General features: G+C 38.4%; 1 protein-coding gene across 3 annotated transcripts in view; it reads right to left on the bottom strand.

Moving 5' to 3' along the window:
• Nucleotides 1-1,893: 1,893 nt before the first annotated feature.
• The window catches only part of LOC137980067 (polycystin-1-like protein 2), a 73,907-nt gene continuing 59,509 nt past the window's right edge, over nt 1,894-16,291 (bottom strand). For all 3 annotated transcript variants that reach the window (XM_068827417.1, XM_068827418.1, XM_068827416.1), the window contains 6 exons: nt 15,773-16,021; nt 14,315-15,070; nt 9,294-9,530; nt 5,992-7,266; nt 5,348-5,519; nt 1,894-4,594 (listed from right to left, as the gene is read on the bottom strand). In XM_068827417.1, coding sequence (XP_068683518.1) covers nt 2,955-4,594; nt 5,348-5,519; nt 5,992-7,266; nt 9,294-9,530; nt 14,315-15,070; nt 15,773-16,021 — 4,329 coding nt within the window. In that variant the 3' untranslated portion in view covers nt 1,894-2,954. The remainder of the gene's footprint in view (nt 4,595-5,347; nt 5,520-5,991; nt 7,267-9,293; nt 9,531-14,314; nt 15,071-15,772; nt 16,022-16,291) is intronic.

Below are 16,291 nucleotides of genomic sequence, written 5' to 3'. Positions count from 1 at the left end.
ATCCTATTCAGAGTCTTAATAACCACATGTGGCTTTTGATAGCCAAATACTGCTGAATTAGGATTTGGTTTAAATCTAGAATGGCTTTAAGAATGGTTTTAGAATGGCTTTAGAATGGCTTTAGAATGGTTTTAATCTAGAATGGCGCCATAAGTCATTCTCATTTTTGGCAGCAAAACTTTGGAATTCGTTGCCAACGTATGTTAGAAACGCCAAAGATATTTCTACTTTTAAACGTCTTTTAAAGAAGCAGGTTTTTAGATAGTTTTTAGAATGGTAATTTTAAACTATTTCTTTTATTTTCAATGCTTTCCGTTTCACGCACATGTTTTAACGAGTTTTTATCACTCCTAGATGTAGCGTGGGTAAATAAAGTATTGTTGTTGTTGTTGTTGTTGCTAAGCATTAGATATTCTCTAGATAGGTAGAACAACAATTTACAAGGCATGGAAAATGTTCAACATTAAAGTCATCACAGCACACATGTTTAACAACGCGTGGTGCACGCTTTAGATCTTTGAGACCTCCATGAAAAGTTTTCCATACGGTCTCAACAAAAATTACGCCATTCAACTCTACTCGAACATTATTGTATCTTAAATCTCGGTGCTCCTTCCCTAGGATACCAAACAGCTTCCCGTTGTAAAAATAAATTGTGAGAGATAATGATTAGCACTATGACAACCGAGCAGATTCCTCTCCCAAAGGGTCTTTTTTTCTTCCGCTGTAATAGCTTCTTTGTCCTCTTTCTTCGTTTTATTAGCCACGCCATCTGCACAACGCTTCCTCAATTCTGCATCCAAAGCTCGTCGAAACATACTCAATCTAAAATGTAACACAAATATTTAGTAACGAGTTCTCTACGCCTGATATTAGATTCCAGAGTTCTATTTCCTTACCTTGCCACATCCTTGTTTAAAAATTTAATAGCGTCGCGTCCATTGCTCTCTTCCAAGTAACGCTGTAATCCACAGCAAATATTGTACAATCTTGGGGGACACCGCTGTCCGTTCTCCTTGCACACTCCGCGACAAACTTTGTCAGCCGAAAATCCAAGGATTCAGCGCTCATCTCAACAATACTCGATTCTTAATTTTGAATACTGTCAACTGCAGCTTTTTGGCATACCGAGTAGCCCTTGGAACACAACTATCCAAGTAATCTTTCTCTTCCTTCGCATATTTTGGTTCTCGAAATTAAACACGCGTTTGGGCGGCATTTCAAGGAAAAGCTTTTTGAACTTTAACAGCAGCCGAACAAGGAGCACTTTTCCCGTCTGTATGTAATTAACTTTTAATGCTTCATATCACGTTTAGACAAATCCCTGAAGAGGCACGGGTCTTTGAATCTGTTAAAAAATTCGCAGCACGTGTTGTATCGGGTCTAAAAACACAGCCTCATATTTTTAAACCCGATAAAAAACTGCTGCTCGTTTTTTAAATAGTACGTAAACAGTTGTTCTCCAGCTTGACAGTAGATTTACAATACAATGTTTTTGTTCAGATGGTGCACTGCCTAACGGTTACGGACCTAGTGCGACGCTTGATACAATACACGATCGGTCGGCCACTTAGGTCTAACGAAGGGTTAACGCTTCAGTTTGTGGGAAATTTACGATTGAAATTGCAATTGAAATTATACATCTCCATCTCAGCATTGAAGCGTTCTTTTCTCTCTCTCTCTCTCTGTCTCTCTCTCTCTCTCTCTGTCTCTCTCTCTCTCTGTCTCTCTCTCTCTCTCTCTCTCTCTCTCTCTCTGTCTCTTTTCATGTTCTTATTCCGTAAGGTTTTAGAGCTTGCCTACCAACTGGGAAGAACATCTGGAAGTAAAGGAAATGGGGCTTGCAAAAAACGCTGTCAAATTGTACCTTGAGATAATAATTACGCGATAATCATCGTTTTTTTTTTTTATTATTATTATTCAAAATGGCCGCAAGCCGTTTTGTTGAGGTGAAAACGAAGAAATTAATTGTTTTACAGATAATGCATATTTTTTAAATAATCACTTATGTAATTATACTAAAACAGTTATTTTCAATAGGAATAAAACGCAAACAGCGGTTATAAACATTTGCTTGAAATGCATAATTTTTATAAACTTAACGTTTCGTATGTTTCAACATACATCATCAGAAGTGATTATTATTCAGTTACAGACAAATTTAAATTCAAAACTACAACTGTACGGACTGCGAACTAACGAAATTGATTGACATAAAACGACAAGAATATCCTAATAATAGAGATAAAGTTTCCCACTGCCAACGTTTTCATTTAAGGCCGGCTTAAGATCACGGTTCAATAGAGACTCTTTAATTTTGCAATGCATGTCTGATCGACCAGTTGGTAATATTTCAAAATGATCATATTTAATTCTATGGTTGGTTGAGAAAACAACAGTTATTTTCCTCAGGCCCGTTGAATATAAAAGAATAAAAACCTCGACTTTGGCGATATTCACCTCGCCTTAATTGTTAAATGTCAGATTATTAAATTAATTATTATCTTTACATTAGGGATCGGAGGTCCTCGTTACTAGTCCCGCTCTAAGGAGCTTTGTGTAGGTAATCACATGTTTTCGCGTGCAATTTTAAATAAATAACCAGGAGTAAATTTTTTGAGACCAACAAATTAAATCACAGGAGCCCGTAGGGGAAAATCATGTGATTTCTCATTAATAATAGACATGAAAAAATATCGAGAAAGCCTGTCGTAATTAGCAGAAGCAACACAAGTGAATCCCCTAATTACGCGAGAATTGCGCTATACAGGAATATAATTTGATTGGCTATCTGTGCCTTTCTTAGATCGTTGACCAATTAGAATGCTTAGTTTGTTACATCTTACCTAGTTCTCCACACAGCGTTACCTGAAAACTGCATTTCTCTAAGAAAATCAGAATGGATAATCTCTTCATTCATGTATATTATTAGAGCTGTTATATTCTGTTTTCTTTCAAACAAAGGATTCCCTCATTCGATATAGTACTTCCATGGAACTATTGACTTCTCGTATGTCTTCTACTAATCCGTTGAGTTCATCATCTTCCTTTGACTCGTACAATTCCTCAATAGAAAGTAAGGATAAAGAAATGTTCCCACAGTCAGCTAATTTATACAAAGTACTTTTTAAATCGTTACTTTCGTGATTATGGTCAACTTTTGTCAGAGAGTCAGCTACAGCAATCGGACACAATGTGTGAATTACCCTTCCACTTTCAACTTCAGTGGAAAACAATGTTTGAATCTCAGACGAATTCTTCCAATCCTTTCTGCTCCATTTTGGCCTCCCTACAAATTTAGAACGTTTGCCCTTGAACACTGGGTTTTTAAGGAACGAGGCAAAGCGCTTTACCAGCAGTTTAAGATTTTTGAGCAAGTACATGACCATAAATGATCCCAAATCGGCGTCGGCAAAGTCACTTCTAGGACATTCTACCACTTCAAAGTAAGATTCACTCAAAATAGCCATGAACAGATTCAACGTAATCATGGTCATTGTAAACATATAAACAAACACAAACAGAGGCCCTAAGATACGTCCGTTCGCTTTTAACTCAAAGAAAAACAGATCACCTCCAAGGAGCATCTCAAGTACCGCGCGCAGTGACTTGAAAAACGAGGAATATGGATCCAATGTTGAGCCAAAAAGGAGAAATGCCATTTGAGTATACGCTAAGATTGCCGTTACGAAAACTAACAAAAAAGAAAGAAGTGGGATGAAGGCCCTTGAAAGAGTTCCCATCATCTGGCAAACATGGCGGTTGAAACGTATGACTCGAAGGAACTTAAGAGTTACTGTGAATATCAGGAATGATAACACGTAAATCTCAATAGCTGACCAGCGAACTATGTAATCAGCGCTTGACGTTTCGAATGGGTTGAGTCTAACTCTCCTTACAAAGGCGCTGGCATATTTGGCCTTTAAGAAGAAGGTGACGACAGCGCAAATCGCTGTAACGATATGAAGTAGCTGCAACCAGTTCCAAAATCCAAGAAAATAATTGTTTCGTTGGCGATATATCTTGACAATTTCGCTCAAAACAAAAATTATTATGATAACCATAAAGAGTAGTTGAGAAACCTCGTAAAACGCTTGAAATTTATCGCTGGGTGCCTTATAAAGAGTCAGGGTTTGAATACTTTTTGAAAAGTGGAGTCCGCCGGTCGGGAATCGCTCATAGAGACATCTCACCGCGCTGAATAACGAACTTGCTGGATTAAACACAGTAAATTCCACAAAAACAGCAACTGAAAACTCGTCAATCCAGTTGTTTGCTTCTAGATTGTTTAAGACATTCAAGGCGGATCGTATGTTGTATCCTAGATCGGCTACAAATCCGCCTCCGTCATACATGCTATAAACTCCTTGGTAAGACAACGTGTTTAGATCCGAGGACGACCGATATCTCCATGGTTTTGGGCATATTCTCTCCAGCTCAAATACTGTTTGGAACTTGCTCGTATTCTTGACTGGAATCCAATTAGGCAAATTGTACAGAGTCTTGTATTCGTTGTTTGATGAATATGGAGGGGCACACCTTGAGAACGTCTTCGTCAGTTCATTGACTTTCTCGGTTACATAACAACTGTTAGCTGTTAAGGAAAGACAACGAAATAAAATAATTATTTAAAGCACATCGGATTGAGACTCTATCTATAGTTATTACTTGAGTCAACCCTTTCCCAAGTATATTTATCTTTTTAGACCGGCTTTTACCCACGACAAATGTCATATTTCCACGGCGAAACGCGAAAAAAATTACAGCGTGATGCGCGTTTGTTGGGTTACATGACGTAAAACAATAGTACTGTCATATATCTGTTTTCATTGGGTTCTTACCCTTGAAACCCCACGAGAGGTGTTCTATTAATCACTTTCCACAAGAAAGGGTTCACTCCTAGGCTCAATATGAAAGATAGAGGTTCCATCTTAAACGTGTGATGAAAGATCGGTGATACTTTGAAATAGTCAGTTGTTTGACTGCTTTAAATTCCGTTCGATGGTAATCGTTTGTCAGCTATAATAAATAAGATAAAGAAACACACATTAAGGTTAAATTCCATCCCCAATTCCGTACACATCCACATCCATAGGTGCCTCGCCCTAATGACATCCACAGCGATAATCGAATTATGGGAAGAGATTGATTGAGTAACTTACCGCAGGGGGAACGTCAAGGGGAAACGACTTAACAGCGGACCGCACTGGTGCGAACGAAAATACACTTTATTCCAACCCGTACCTTGATGATGAACCACAGCGTTTTAGCACACATACAAATGAAAAAAAATGTTTCTTATTTGAAGGTGGAGTGAGCGATTGGCCTAAATTAATAAGTCAATTACCTTGCTTTATTCTAATTTGTCGGAGGCGCGGCATTCCGACCAAAAAGAGTTCTCTGTTGCCCACAAATCCTTCCTCGTACTCGAACATCCACCCGTTGTACCATCTAGTGTCAAAAAGGGCTGGACAAAGCCTACCTCTCATCCAGTGCCAAAAAGATGAAGTGTTTCTCCCCTTTGATGAAAAGAGACATCTATAAGAAACTTTTAATCAACTAGTACGCTTTGCTGTGTTTCCCTCGGTTTCCAGGCTCATGCGTATTATGGGAACATAAAATGTTGGCGTAAACTAATGACTGTAAGAAATAGGGAAAGGTTCAAAATACCAACAATATTTAGGCTGCGAGGATTGGTCGAGTTGCTTCAAGCAAGTTGAGAACAGAATGATTGCACTTTTATACTAACAAGAATAAGATATACATTAACGTTTTCAGTAACTTTCAATTTCCACGAAAGACGGCTCTAGTAGGCTTTCAAACCAACATATTAAACATCCTATGAAAAAAAAACCGTGAATAAATAAATGTGTTCCCGTACTCTACTCTGAGCAAATTTGTCCTCGTTACGAGCTATGATCTTTGAACATAAACGGTATGAGCATGCAAAACGAGTCTTCAAGCAAGAAATGTTTAAAACTCAAATCTCACCTTGAAAGCTATCAAGGAATTATTCAAAGAGTTGGTCTGCATAAAACGGTTGGGCCCACGATTTCCATAGCAAACTACCATCAATACCACCGCAAAAAGCAAGAACAATGTTACCTCGGAAATAATCTTGTACATTGCCTGAACTTTAGTTCTAAAATCTCTTGCCTCCTCCAGTTCCTTCCCCTGTGGAGGGCCTTCCTCCGTCTTAATATAATCATTCTCTTTATGAAAAGATACACCGTAAGCTTTTACCGTCTCTGGTGGCTTTTTAACAAGGAGTGACAAGAACGAAGCCAACAGAACTACTTTAATCGGTTGGCACACAAAGACATCCTGTATGAATGACACCATTATTGAGGTAAGCCATTGGTTCGATGTTTCCTTGCCCCACATCATACTGTAAAACACTACAAAGACTGCTGCTGTCAACGATGTTAGAATGCACAAGCCCCATCCAATGTAGACAAAAAAGTGTGGAAGAAAGCCTGGTGCTTTCTCGTCCGTTTCTTCCACGCTAACTTTGTACACATGATCCTTGGGTTTTTGTCTGGAGTTTCTGAAGATCATCACTATTAAAATATTTATCGGAATGGCGATCACGCTGCTCTGGATACCAATCTTAATTTGCGTCCAACTCATTTTCAAAGGGCCGATTTTAAAAGTGTCTTTTGGTGCTGTGCCGAAATGGTAGAACATGGCATTTGTGACCATAGCAGCGAAGAGGACCGAAATACAGCATGATAACCGCTGACACCGAGTAAACGACACGTGAGGAGGTCTCGTAAATACAGACAACCACAGATGTCCATCACCCAAGCTTCTTGCGGTCCGAAACAAAAATAAATCTTTAAAATTTGCAAGGTCCTTTTCGTTCGCAGCACTGATTTCAAAATGTATCTGTCCTGCACCTTTCTCAAGAGCAAGCCAACGGTTGGCCAAAAAGTGCCACTTTTGACCGGAACTACAATCTTCTATCTCAATCTGCTGCAAAAACCATGCCGGGCTGTCTCCACTGTTATCATGCCAGACAAGAATCTTGAACAGTCGTCCAAGGGATTGAGGTAATGAGAATACAAAACTATTTACGCTTCCTCTGGCGAATAATACCTTCCTTGAAGCTGACAGTGATATGGTACCGCTGCAACCTTCATCACCATACAACACAATCCCCACGCGGGCTGTTGTTCCATGGTTGGTCCACATTCCAGTCTGCACGTGCAACCTGTATACGTATCCACTTGAATGAACATCGCTTAAGTAGACATTACCCATGACCTGGTGAAAGAAAGTAGCAAAACAAAACAACAAAAAAAAGCTTGGTGTATACCACGAAACGTTTATATGGTAATGTGTTTACGCCCACACCAATTCTGTTGCTATGAAAACAACCACAAGAATAACTTTCTTAACAAATTTAACCCTTTCACTGCCGAGGGCTTCCCCATTAACAAGTTAATAACAAAGAGGGCAAAATTACTGAATGCTGATTGGTCAATGAAGAGGGTATTTTTTCTTAATTTTGCTTGAGAAGAGGGCAAAATTACTCGCTCACGATTGGTCGAGCGCCAAAAATTCTCGCTCCTGATTGGCTGAACGTCATTCAGTTGGTTCTTCTGTTTGAGTAAAACAACTTCGTCTTCATCGAAGTTTGTCTTTTAATTCGGGCTGCATTCGCCGAAAAGGCATAAAGATTAAGAATTGGCTTTAAAAGATGATCTGAAATTTGAATTTTCGAGTGACAAGAAGAAGGGCAAAAGGTTTTTTTCGAGAAAAACTTAAAACTTGGATCGGCTTACATGGCGCCCGGCGTAGCGGGATTGTGTGGTTGAAAAACAAAATGATTCCTTTCGTCAAGGGCTTTCAGTTTACCACGACATCTTGCACCTCAACAAAAAAGGTCACAGAACAATTTGCCATTGACAGGAGGAACGAGTACCTCAAATGTGGTGGATTTCTTTGGACAAACTGTTTGCTATGTTTACGGATGCGTATTTGCAAGTGGTAAAAACCTCTACAGCACAGGTGAATAAAATAAATTGAAGCTTAACATTTGGTTTAATCGTTGTTACAGTTGTTCACGAATGAAACTCGTATTTTCCTCTCGAGTGGATGTAAATAACAATCATCTATACTCGTTTTGGACGCAAAGAACAAGTTGACTTGCTTGTCTGTTTGTCAGTTGTTTTGCTGCCGAGCGAACGAGCAATTTCAGCAACTTCTGAAAACACGCGTGATATTAATCCTTAATTTTACTCGGCCCCATGCGATTACCTATACAAAAGCGTCTGGCGTTAGACAGAGTAAAATCTACTGGCGTTAGACAGAGTAAAATCTACAAGTGCCAACGGCATTTATGGAAGTGAAAGGGTTAAAGTGGTACTATGATAAAAAAACAAAAAAAAAAGTGTGTTTGCTTAACACCTGCTTGACAAAACTTTTGAGCTTTAATTTTTATCCAAAAGCTGTTTACTATGAGTGTAAGTTTTGGATTTCGCGGGCCGCCCATTACTCACGTCCAAAACTGACCCACTGGATCTCTGAAGGTTGGATCTAGGGAAAAGTGACGTCATTCATTCAATAACTTAAAATTTCAGCATACAAACGCACTTTCTGATGTATGAAAAATGCGAGTAAAAATGTAAAAGCCCGAAACTCCCGTGCTGCATATTAATTCCTTTGCATACAAACGCATTGCTTTCATTTAAACTGAGTCTCCTCGAGCCAGCTTTTTCAAATTAAATTTAGTAATGGCGGACCATTAAATAGGAAAAATGAAAGTGTCTTTCTGAAATTAAGGCTTAAAACTTGGGTCACTTAGTGTTTAGTTAACATGGTTTTGTACTACAAAGGAAAAAAAAATATATATATATATATATATATATATAATTTTTTTTTTTTATCTTAGTAACACTTTAAAGCTTCAATGAGCTCTCTTTATGGGACGATTTTCTGAGGAATTTAACCTGAGATGGTTGTCTAAATGGAGTTTGTAAAGTCTGAATTCAGGTTGGGAACGTGCTACATAACGCGGCTCAATTGTTCTGAATGTCTCAAGTGTCAACTTTTCATGAGAACAAGCACTTATGAGGGAGTAATTCTGAATGTCACCATTTCTCGACGTCGTTCATGTTTGGTTTCACATATTCAATAGAGAGAAAGAGAAACCAGGCGGGGAGAATTATTTTGAACCCAGATTAAATGAAAGGACTGGCTATCGACATTTTTCCTCTGTTCGTAATTACTTTAATGATAGCATTAGTTACAACAACAACAACAACAACAACAACAACAAGATTGTTTACCTTCTTTTCGTCACGTTTGTCTGCTCTTCGTGCCCACACTAGTCCTAGGAGGTATGCACCATAAGCAATGCATACAGTCGCTAGTACGAGGAAGTTATCAGTCTCTCCAAGTAGGCCAAACTGTTCCCAAACTTTTTCGAAATCGATGGGATTTGGTGCAACCAAAAAATCACCACCAAATGCAGACAAGTGGGTGCAAAGACAGTGCAAAATTCCTGAACTTGTTTTTGGTCCAACCTGAAAAATCCGTAGTCTATATAAAATACCGATTTCAGCATTTAGACCCTTTACTGTTACTACAAAATTTGTGGGAAATTCCTTTCTAAAAAAAGTGTTTGTATGAAGAATTTTAGAATCGCTTATTTTTTCGGGCGCGCCCACCTTGAATATATAATTGTGACGTGTGACGGTTTCCTTATTGTTTTAACACAAGTAGCTTTTGTATAATAATAGGGCAACTGTAACGCATCACAGTTATTCAAAATGTCGGTCTCTGCCAAATTTAAAACAAAAATAGGAGAATCTAAAACGTGTCTATTTGTGACGCAAACGCTTTGTTTGAAATATCCTGTGATTTATTATTTTTTTGTTAGAATAAGGGTTCTTTAATAAATACAATTGACTGTTTCCAAGTATTTTCCTTTATCGAGAAAAAGACGTCCGAACTATCAGGCTAAAATACTCTTTTGAAAGATCGCATTAGTTCCTTAGATAGTAATAATAATAATAATAATAATAATTATAATAATAATAATAATAATAATAATAATAATAGTAATAATAATAATGATAATAATAACTATAATAACTATGAGTAAGATCTCATCATCTACAAACGAGACTAAAAAGATAACAACACCGTCACCAAAAGCAATCAAGGAACTGCTAAGAACAAAGATGGTTGAAAGATATATTACAGATGCAGAACAGCAGTCCTGGCTGGGAGCCTACACCACCAAACAACTCCAAGATAATCAAATGCCACCTGCAGCCAAACAGATCCTAAAGAAATGGAAAAATCCCCGATATCGTATACAGCGTACGCAAGAGCATACGGCAACAACTCCTACCAAACAAATGCTATTAGCAAAATAAAGCACAATTGAAGATTACAGACACCAAATGGGGAATGTGTGGCAATGCAACAGAGTCAACCATTCACGTGATGTGTGCTTGTCCAAAGATCGCACAAAGTCTCTATAAAGCAAGACATGACAGATTGTTAAGACCTATCTGTCACTGCCTACTAGAAAGGTACAATTTTCAGCAGAGCCAGAATGAAAAACCATGGTATCAACAAAGGCCACCTTCTGCAGTAATGGAGAATGAAAATGCGAAAATTATTTGGAATGTACCTTTCCAACTTCAGAAGGCACCAGAAAATGGGGCAAATAACATAGACATGGCAGTCTACGACAAAAAGACTAATAAGTGGACACTACTGAATACATTATCTGCCAAGTTGGCATATTTTTAGTCGGGCGACCGACTCTAGGTTTGCCAGTGTATTTCTTCGCAAATGTCCGTCACGTGCAATGGGCAATACCGCAGATATGCAGTGAAGGCTCAATGTTCATTCCGCTTCATTTCTATTTCTCTTCGATAACCTTAGAAGGGATTCCCTGTGATGGTAGGCATACATTACAGGTATGGCGGAAGCGAGTTCAGTGTTAGGTCCAATACGCTCAAACCACTTACAAACGCACAGACTGTTTGTGGTAGACCCACATCAAAACGCGAATATGAGCGTGCATTTCGAAAGGGGTCATTCCGCGAACTCTTGGCAAATATCTCAAATCTTACAAGTTCTAAAGAGATCAGTTGAACAGTCATTGAGTACAAAATATGTGCAGCCTATTACTAGCAATGACAGAAGTACATTAAGGAACTTTAATCGAAATTTTCACGCTGGCGTTTGATAATCAGCATAATGGCACGGAGGACAACAACGACAACAAGAAAGCCGTCACTTACCAAAGCGAAGATGCAAGTAAATTCTCTAATTTTAGGACTGTCATGATCATTATTTCATATGTTTTGTACAATGTATCAAGTGGATTATCAGTTCTATCAATTTCTCTTTGGACTGCATTAGTTTTCTGTGTAATCATGTAAGTTCGCATGTTGTACGAGGGACACTGAAAAACGCAGACTGCAGACAGACCGTCTGTAAAATGAAAATTCGGTTAGCCTGAATTAGGCCTAAATAACGTTCGGTTAGCCTGTTTACGGTTAGCTCTGAATAATAGTGAAGGTAACACCATATTTTACCCCTACACAGTCTGCGTTTTGGCGTGACTGTGTATACGATTGCGTTACCAACACGAGCAATATTAGCTAATGTTGAATGTCCTGGGAAAATGTGATGTATTAGGGGAGGCAATGCAGCCATTTGTACATCATCAGCATGATGGCGTAGTGAAAATAAAATATAGAGAGGACTTGAGATTTTTTGTTATGCTAGATTTGTGTATTGTAATCATAACCGTGTTGTATGTGAATGCCATGAGGCGAGATGTCGTGATCGCGAACCAAGTAGGATTCCTAGAACTATTCCTGTGAAGAAGCTGAAACGTCTGTCGCAGAAAAGCAGAAACCTGAGGGTATTTGTGTGGAAAAAGATTTTTAAGACTACTTCTTTGTCGTCAAAACTTCATGGTTACATCAGTTGCAGGCTGAGTAGTCAAATGAAAGGAAGGCGAATAATTGCCAGTCTCGGTTCTTTTGAAAAAGTGTGGAAAAAGCCAGCTTCTATTCGACGAAAATTTCTTCAAACAGTACGTTTGACTTGCTTTGGAAAACACACTGGAACACGAAAACGCGTAAATCTGAAGAAATATCAAGTGTTGTACACATGCTGTGGACCAATGAATAATATTGATCCAACCTTGACAGTAAAGGCACCATATAATCAAGGTGATATTACAGTATGTGGTGCGAATTTTGGGCAACAATGCGTTGCTATGAGTTTGTGTGCTTTGATTTATAATAATATCAAAGGAATTAATTCATGTAATGACCTGGTACAAGTTATGGAAATGAGAAATGAATTGTATTCTACACTGTCACAATGTACAGGGCAAGTGTATTAAATGCAAATAGAATTACCAGCTATGATTGCTATGTCTGAGAAAAATTACCAGCTTAATTGTAGTGAAAGCTACACAGGTAACATTGATTCAATAATTGAGGGATATCAGTACAGTATACCTATAGACAGTACATTTGAATCACTCTTGTCACAAAATTATTCTTCATTTACTCTGACAATAGGATGTATTGGTGTTAGTATCTATCATACAGATAATGGGAGTTATAAGATTTTTGATTCTCATGCAAGAGATAAATATGGTAGAAGCCATCCCCATGGTACATGTGTATACTATTAGAAGTACCATCCATTCAGGGCTTAGTACAGTATTTCCAGGCTATACACTCACTCGGTGACAATTATGAACTCAGAGGGCTGCAGATTAGTACATTATATGAAATAACTGCAGTGAAAAGTGTTAGAAAACAATGCAACTGCACTTGTAAACAATGCTGTGCTGTAGGGCGTTACACAATAGGGAGTTTTAGCAAAGACGACGGGTACGGCTACGCCAACGCCACAAAGCAAGAATATTATTGGTGGAAAAAGGAAAAGTGCTCGTGCTGCACGTGCAACACGAATTTCCGTGCATTTCTCTGCCGTACTCCACAAAACAACAACGTGAAATCACCAAATTTTAGGTTTTGACGACAACGTGAGCATATAACAATGAAACAGTCATTTTCTGTTTTGACTTTAAAACCGTTCGTACCCGTCCAGTTCCAGTATAGTTCGCCTGTATTGTACAAGGTGAGCAAGACGGATTAATCGCGAAATACTTGCGATAGCGCTAAGTTATATTTTGGACTAACGTTTTCGTTGCCGTAGCCGTCGTCTTTGCTAAAACTCCCTAATGTGTTACTCAACAGCAAAGTCTTGTAGTTATTGGAAATCCGAAACGTTATGTTGCGTAGCTGACCAAGGAAACCAATTCGATCGTCACCTGAGCATCAACAGACACCTCACAAGTGCTGATTTACCCAAGAGTCTGGATATTTGTGGAGTTGATGGTAGTAATGGTAATGAATTTATGGTAATGAATTTATGTAGCGCATTTTCTATTGGCATATTCAAATGCGCTTTACAAGCAAGTGATCTATGGGTGAGATCGTACATCAAGTTAGCAATGTTTTCATGTTGAAATGCATGTTGTTTTTGCCAGTGTGTTTACAAATTTCATGATCTTTCTTTGAGACACAACGCTCATGATCCTTAGCAGCACACGTGTGGCCACAGCCCGACTTACGATCCTAGATCGTCTTGTTCAATTAATATTGCAAACAAAAAAGCTAAGAAACAGGAAAAATACACAGAGATATGTGCAGGTATCAAAAAACTTTATAAAAGCACAAGCGTTAGACAAATCAATATGTTTTTTACTTTCTCGGAGGCTACTATGAGGAGCTAAGGAAATGACTAAGCTCAATAACGACCACTGACAAAACGCTGTCCTTCCATATTGAACGCTGTCAGAAGAAGAAGGAAAACGATGAAGTGTAACTTAACTAGTCCAGACCGATGTCCATAAGTTATGTAAATTATTCATGAAAACAAAAATGAAATCTTCCATAATAATTATACAACATAATAATCATTACGATAAGAGTAATAATAATAATAACAATAATAATAATAATAATAGCGAGGAACGTGATAATATAGAGTGAAGATGCTTGCATGCTGGCGCAAAATTGGGCCTCTCCAAGAAACTAAGAACACCAAACTACACCGTGATACTTCTTTAAGCAAGACAATGATAATTAACATTATGCTCAAAACGTTACATTGGTCTCCCCTTGCTAACAGGAAAATGAAACACACCACCAAATTGCTCACTAATGCAAAAAAGGAAATGCCATACTATCTTCGCAGTGCCCAATCTGTTTGAGACTTTGACAATCATTATGAAATTGAATTAACGAAAAGTTACCATGCAGCCGTCATTAATCCATGCCTGCTTCTTCTCCGACCAGTACAAGCAGCTCTTTACAGTCACGGACATGGTGTAGTTTACGTCAGTACTTTTGTCATATTGTGGAATCACAATACTAGGTGTTGGAGGAGAAGTGGTTGGAGGATCCTTAACGCCAATACAAGACCGCTTTCGTCTTCCAGCATGACCTCTACATGATCGAGCCATCCGTCTCCGTGCTTTTGATCCCTTATCCGCTACATACATTAGCCCAATATAGTGAATTCCAGTTTTTCTTGTGATTTCATATGATATCGACACCTCATAAGGGTTATTGCTGCAATTTCGATGCTCATTGCTGTACGCAATAGCATTGGAGCGTGCAGTACAAGACGAGAAATCCGGAACTCTAATTTTGAATTGGTAATTTTCCGGTGTTGGCTTCTTTTGCGCACTAACGAAAACTTCAAAAAACTCTCCACGCTCGGGTTTAATCTCAAAGAAGACGATCGCTTTAGTAGAAGGGATGTTGATTCGGTGATATCGTAGATTGCTAGAGCCATTACTTGGTTTGACAAAATAACTTTTACCAGTACTATTTGTGCTTTTTTCGCCATGGCGTGTTACTGGTAAGAACAACTCCACTGGATCCTTTAGACCTGAGATTTCAAGTATACTTCCATTCCTTGTCTTAAGTCTGAAATCTACCACTGACGTCCGAATGCCTCGTGCACTCTCGTCCCACGTGAAGGGGTTTTCCGTGAAAGACGTCATCTGACAAGAAATAAAATACTGTTTTGAGGGATCTCGCATGTCATCATGAAAGCAAATGTGCTACTTGAAAGTTTTACATATTTCAATGATATATGTTGAGTTTAATTTTGTTTTTGGTTTGAATTCTTTTTAAACCAGTCATTTTTTCTTTTTTTTTTTCGGGGAATGTAGTTAAAAAACAGAGGCTTGGTTTATTTAGGGGTCTATAAAAGAACTAGACATCTTTTCCGCTCTTCTACTCAACTATCCCTCTCCATACCTACATCCTACCCCACCCTTCCTTCACACATCTATAGCCCCCCTCCCCCCCTCGAATACCAGTTATGTCCACTTCCTCTACACAACACTACTCACAGACATTGCATATTTCTCGAGACTTTTATGTACACTCACCAGAACTTGATACTGAACTCCCTACCTCTGATGGGCTTTTCAAACCAAAAACAAAATTGAATCACAGCATATAGACGGTCCGTTAACTAATCGGTCATTCTGCTTGGGTTATACAACTCATTTTTTCAATCAATCTTTATTTATACACGGGAAGCTCCTCAGAATTTATAAAACATTATAAAATATATACACTATCTTGCAATCTACACTCTAGTATCATTTAAAAGTTAAATCTAAGTACATATATCATAATTAAAACCTAAAAGTCACAAATTATAATTTAAAAAGTATGTGTGACACCTTTAGTACCTGAACATCCAGTGATTCTGTATTTTCGGAAAATGATCGAAAAAGAGTCTCTGCAGATGGCAATGTCACTTTTTCTTTGCCTTTCCCAAACGTCTTTCGCGACATTTTGACTGGCGTTTGTCGATCAAGCGTCATTGATAATTTATCCGTAGAGAACGCACTTGATCTTTCGCCAAGTACCTTGGTTGCCAGGAGACTGGTTCCTAGTACATCCATGATATGCAGTGTTTTAGAAGCAAGCTTCTTATTCTGGTCAATAAAAAAGGAGAAAACTTGTTATAGATAGAAGTAACATTTTGACACCGTGAACTTGATCTGACCCATCTACTGAAATGTTAAAGTTAGTGTTTACTCGAATTAGCTTTATATGCTGGCTTGGTTCAGATCCAGGAAGTGAAGTGATTACAGATGATCCAGTTTCTTTGACTGGGTAACCACTTTGCTTTTTGTTTCCTGCGACGATACATATGGTTACCAATTTAACCATTACAGCCCCGGCTGTAATGGACTTTTTTAGCG

This window comes from Montipora foliosa, chromosome 12 (assembly GCF_036669935.1).
Source record: "Montipora foliosa isolate CH-2021 chromosome 12, ASM3666993v2, whole genome shotgun sequence".
NCBI classification, from domain to species: Eukaryota; Metazoa; Cnidaria; class Anthozoa; order Scleractinia; family Acroporidae; genus Montipora; species Montipora foliosa.
The sequence above is the reverse complement of the archived record's forward strand: the minus strand, read 5'-3'. Positions and strand labels throughout refer to the sequence as shown.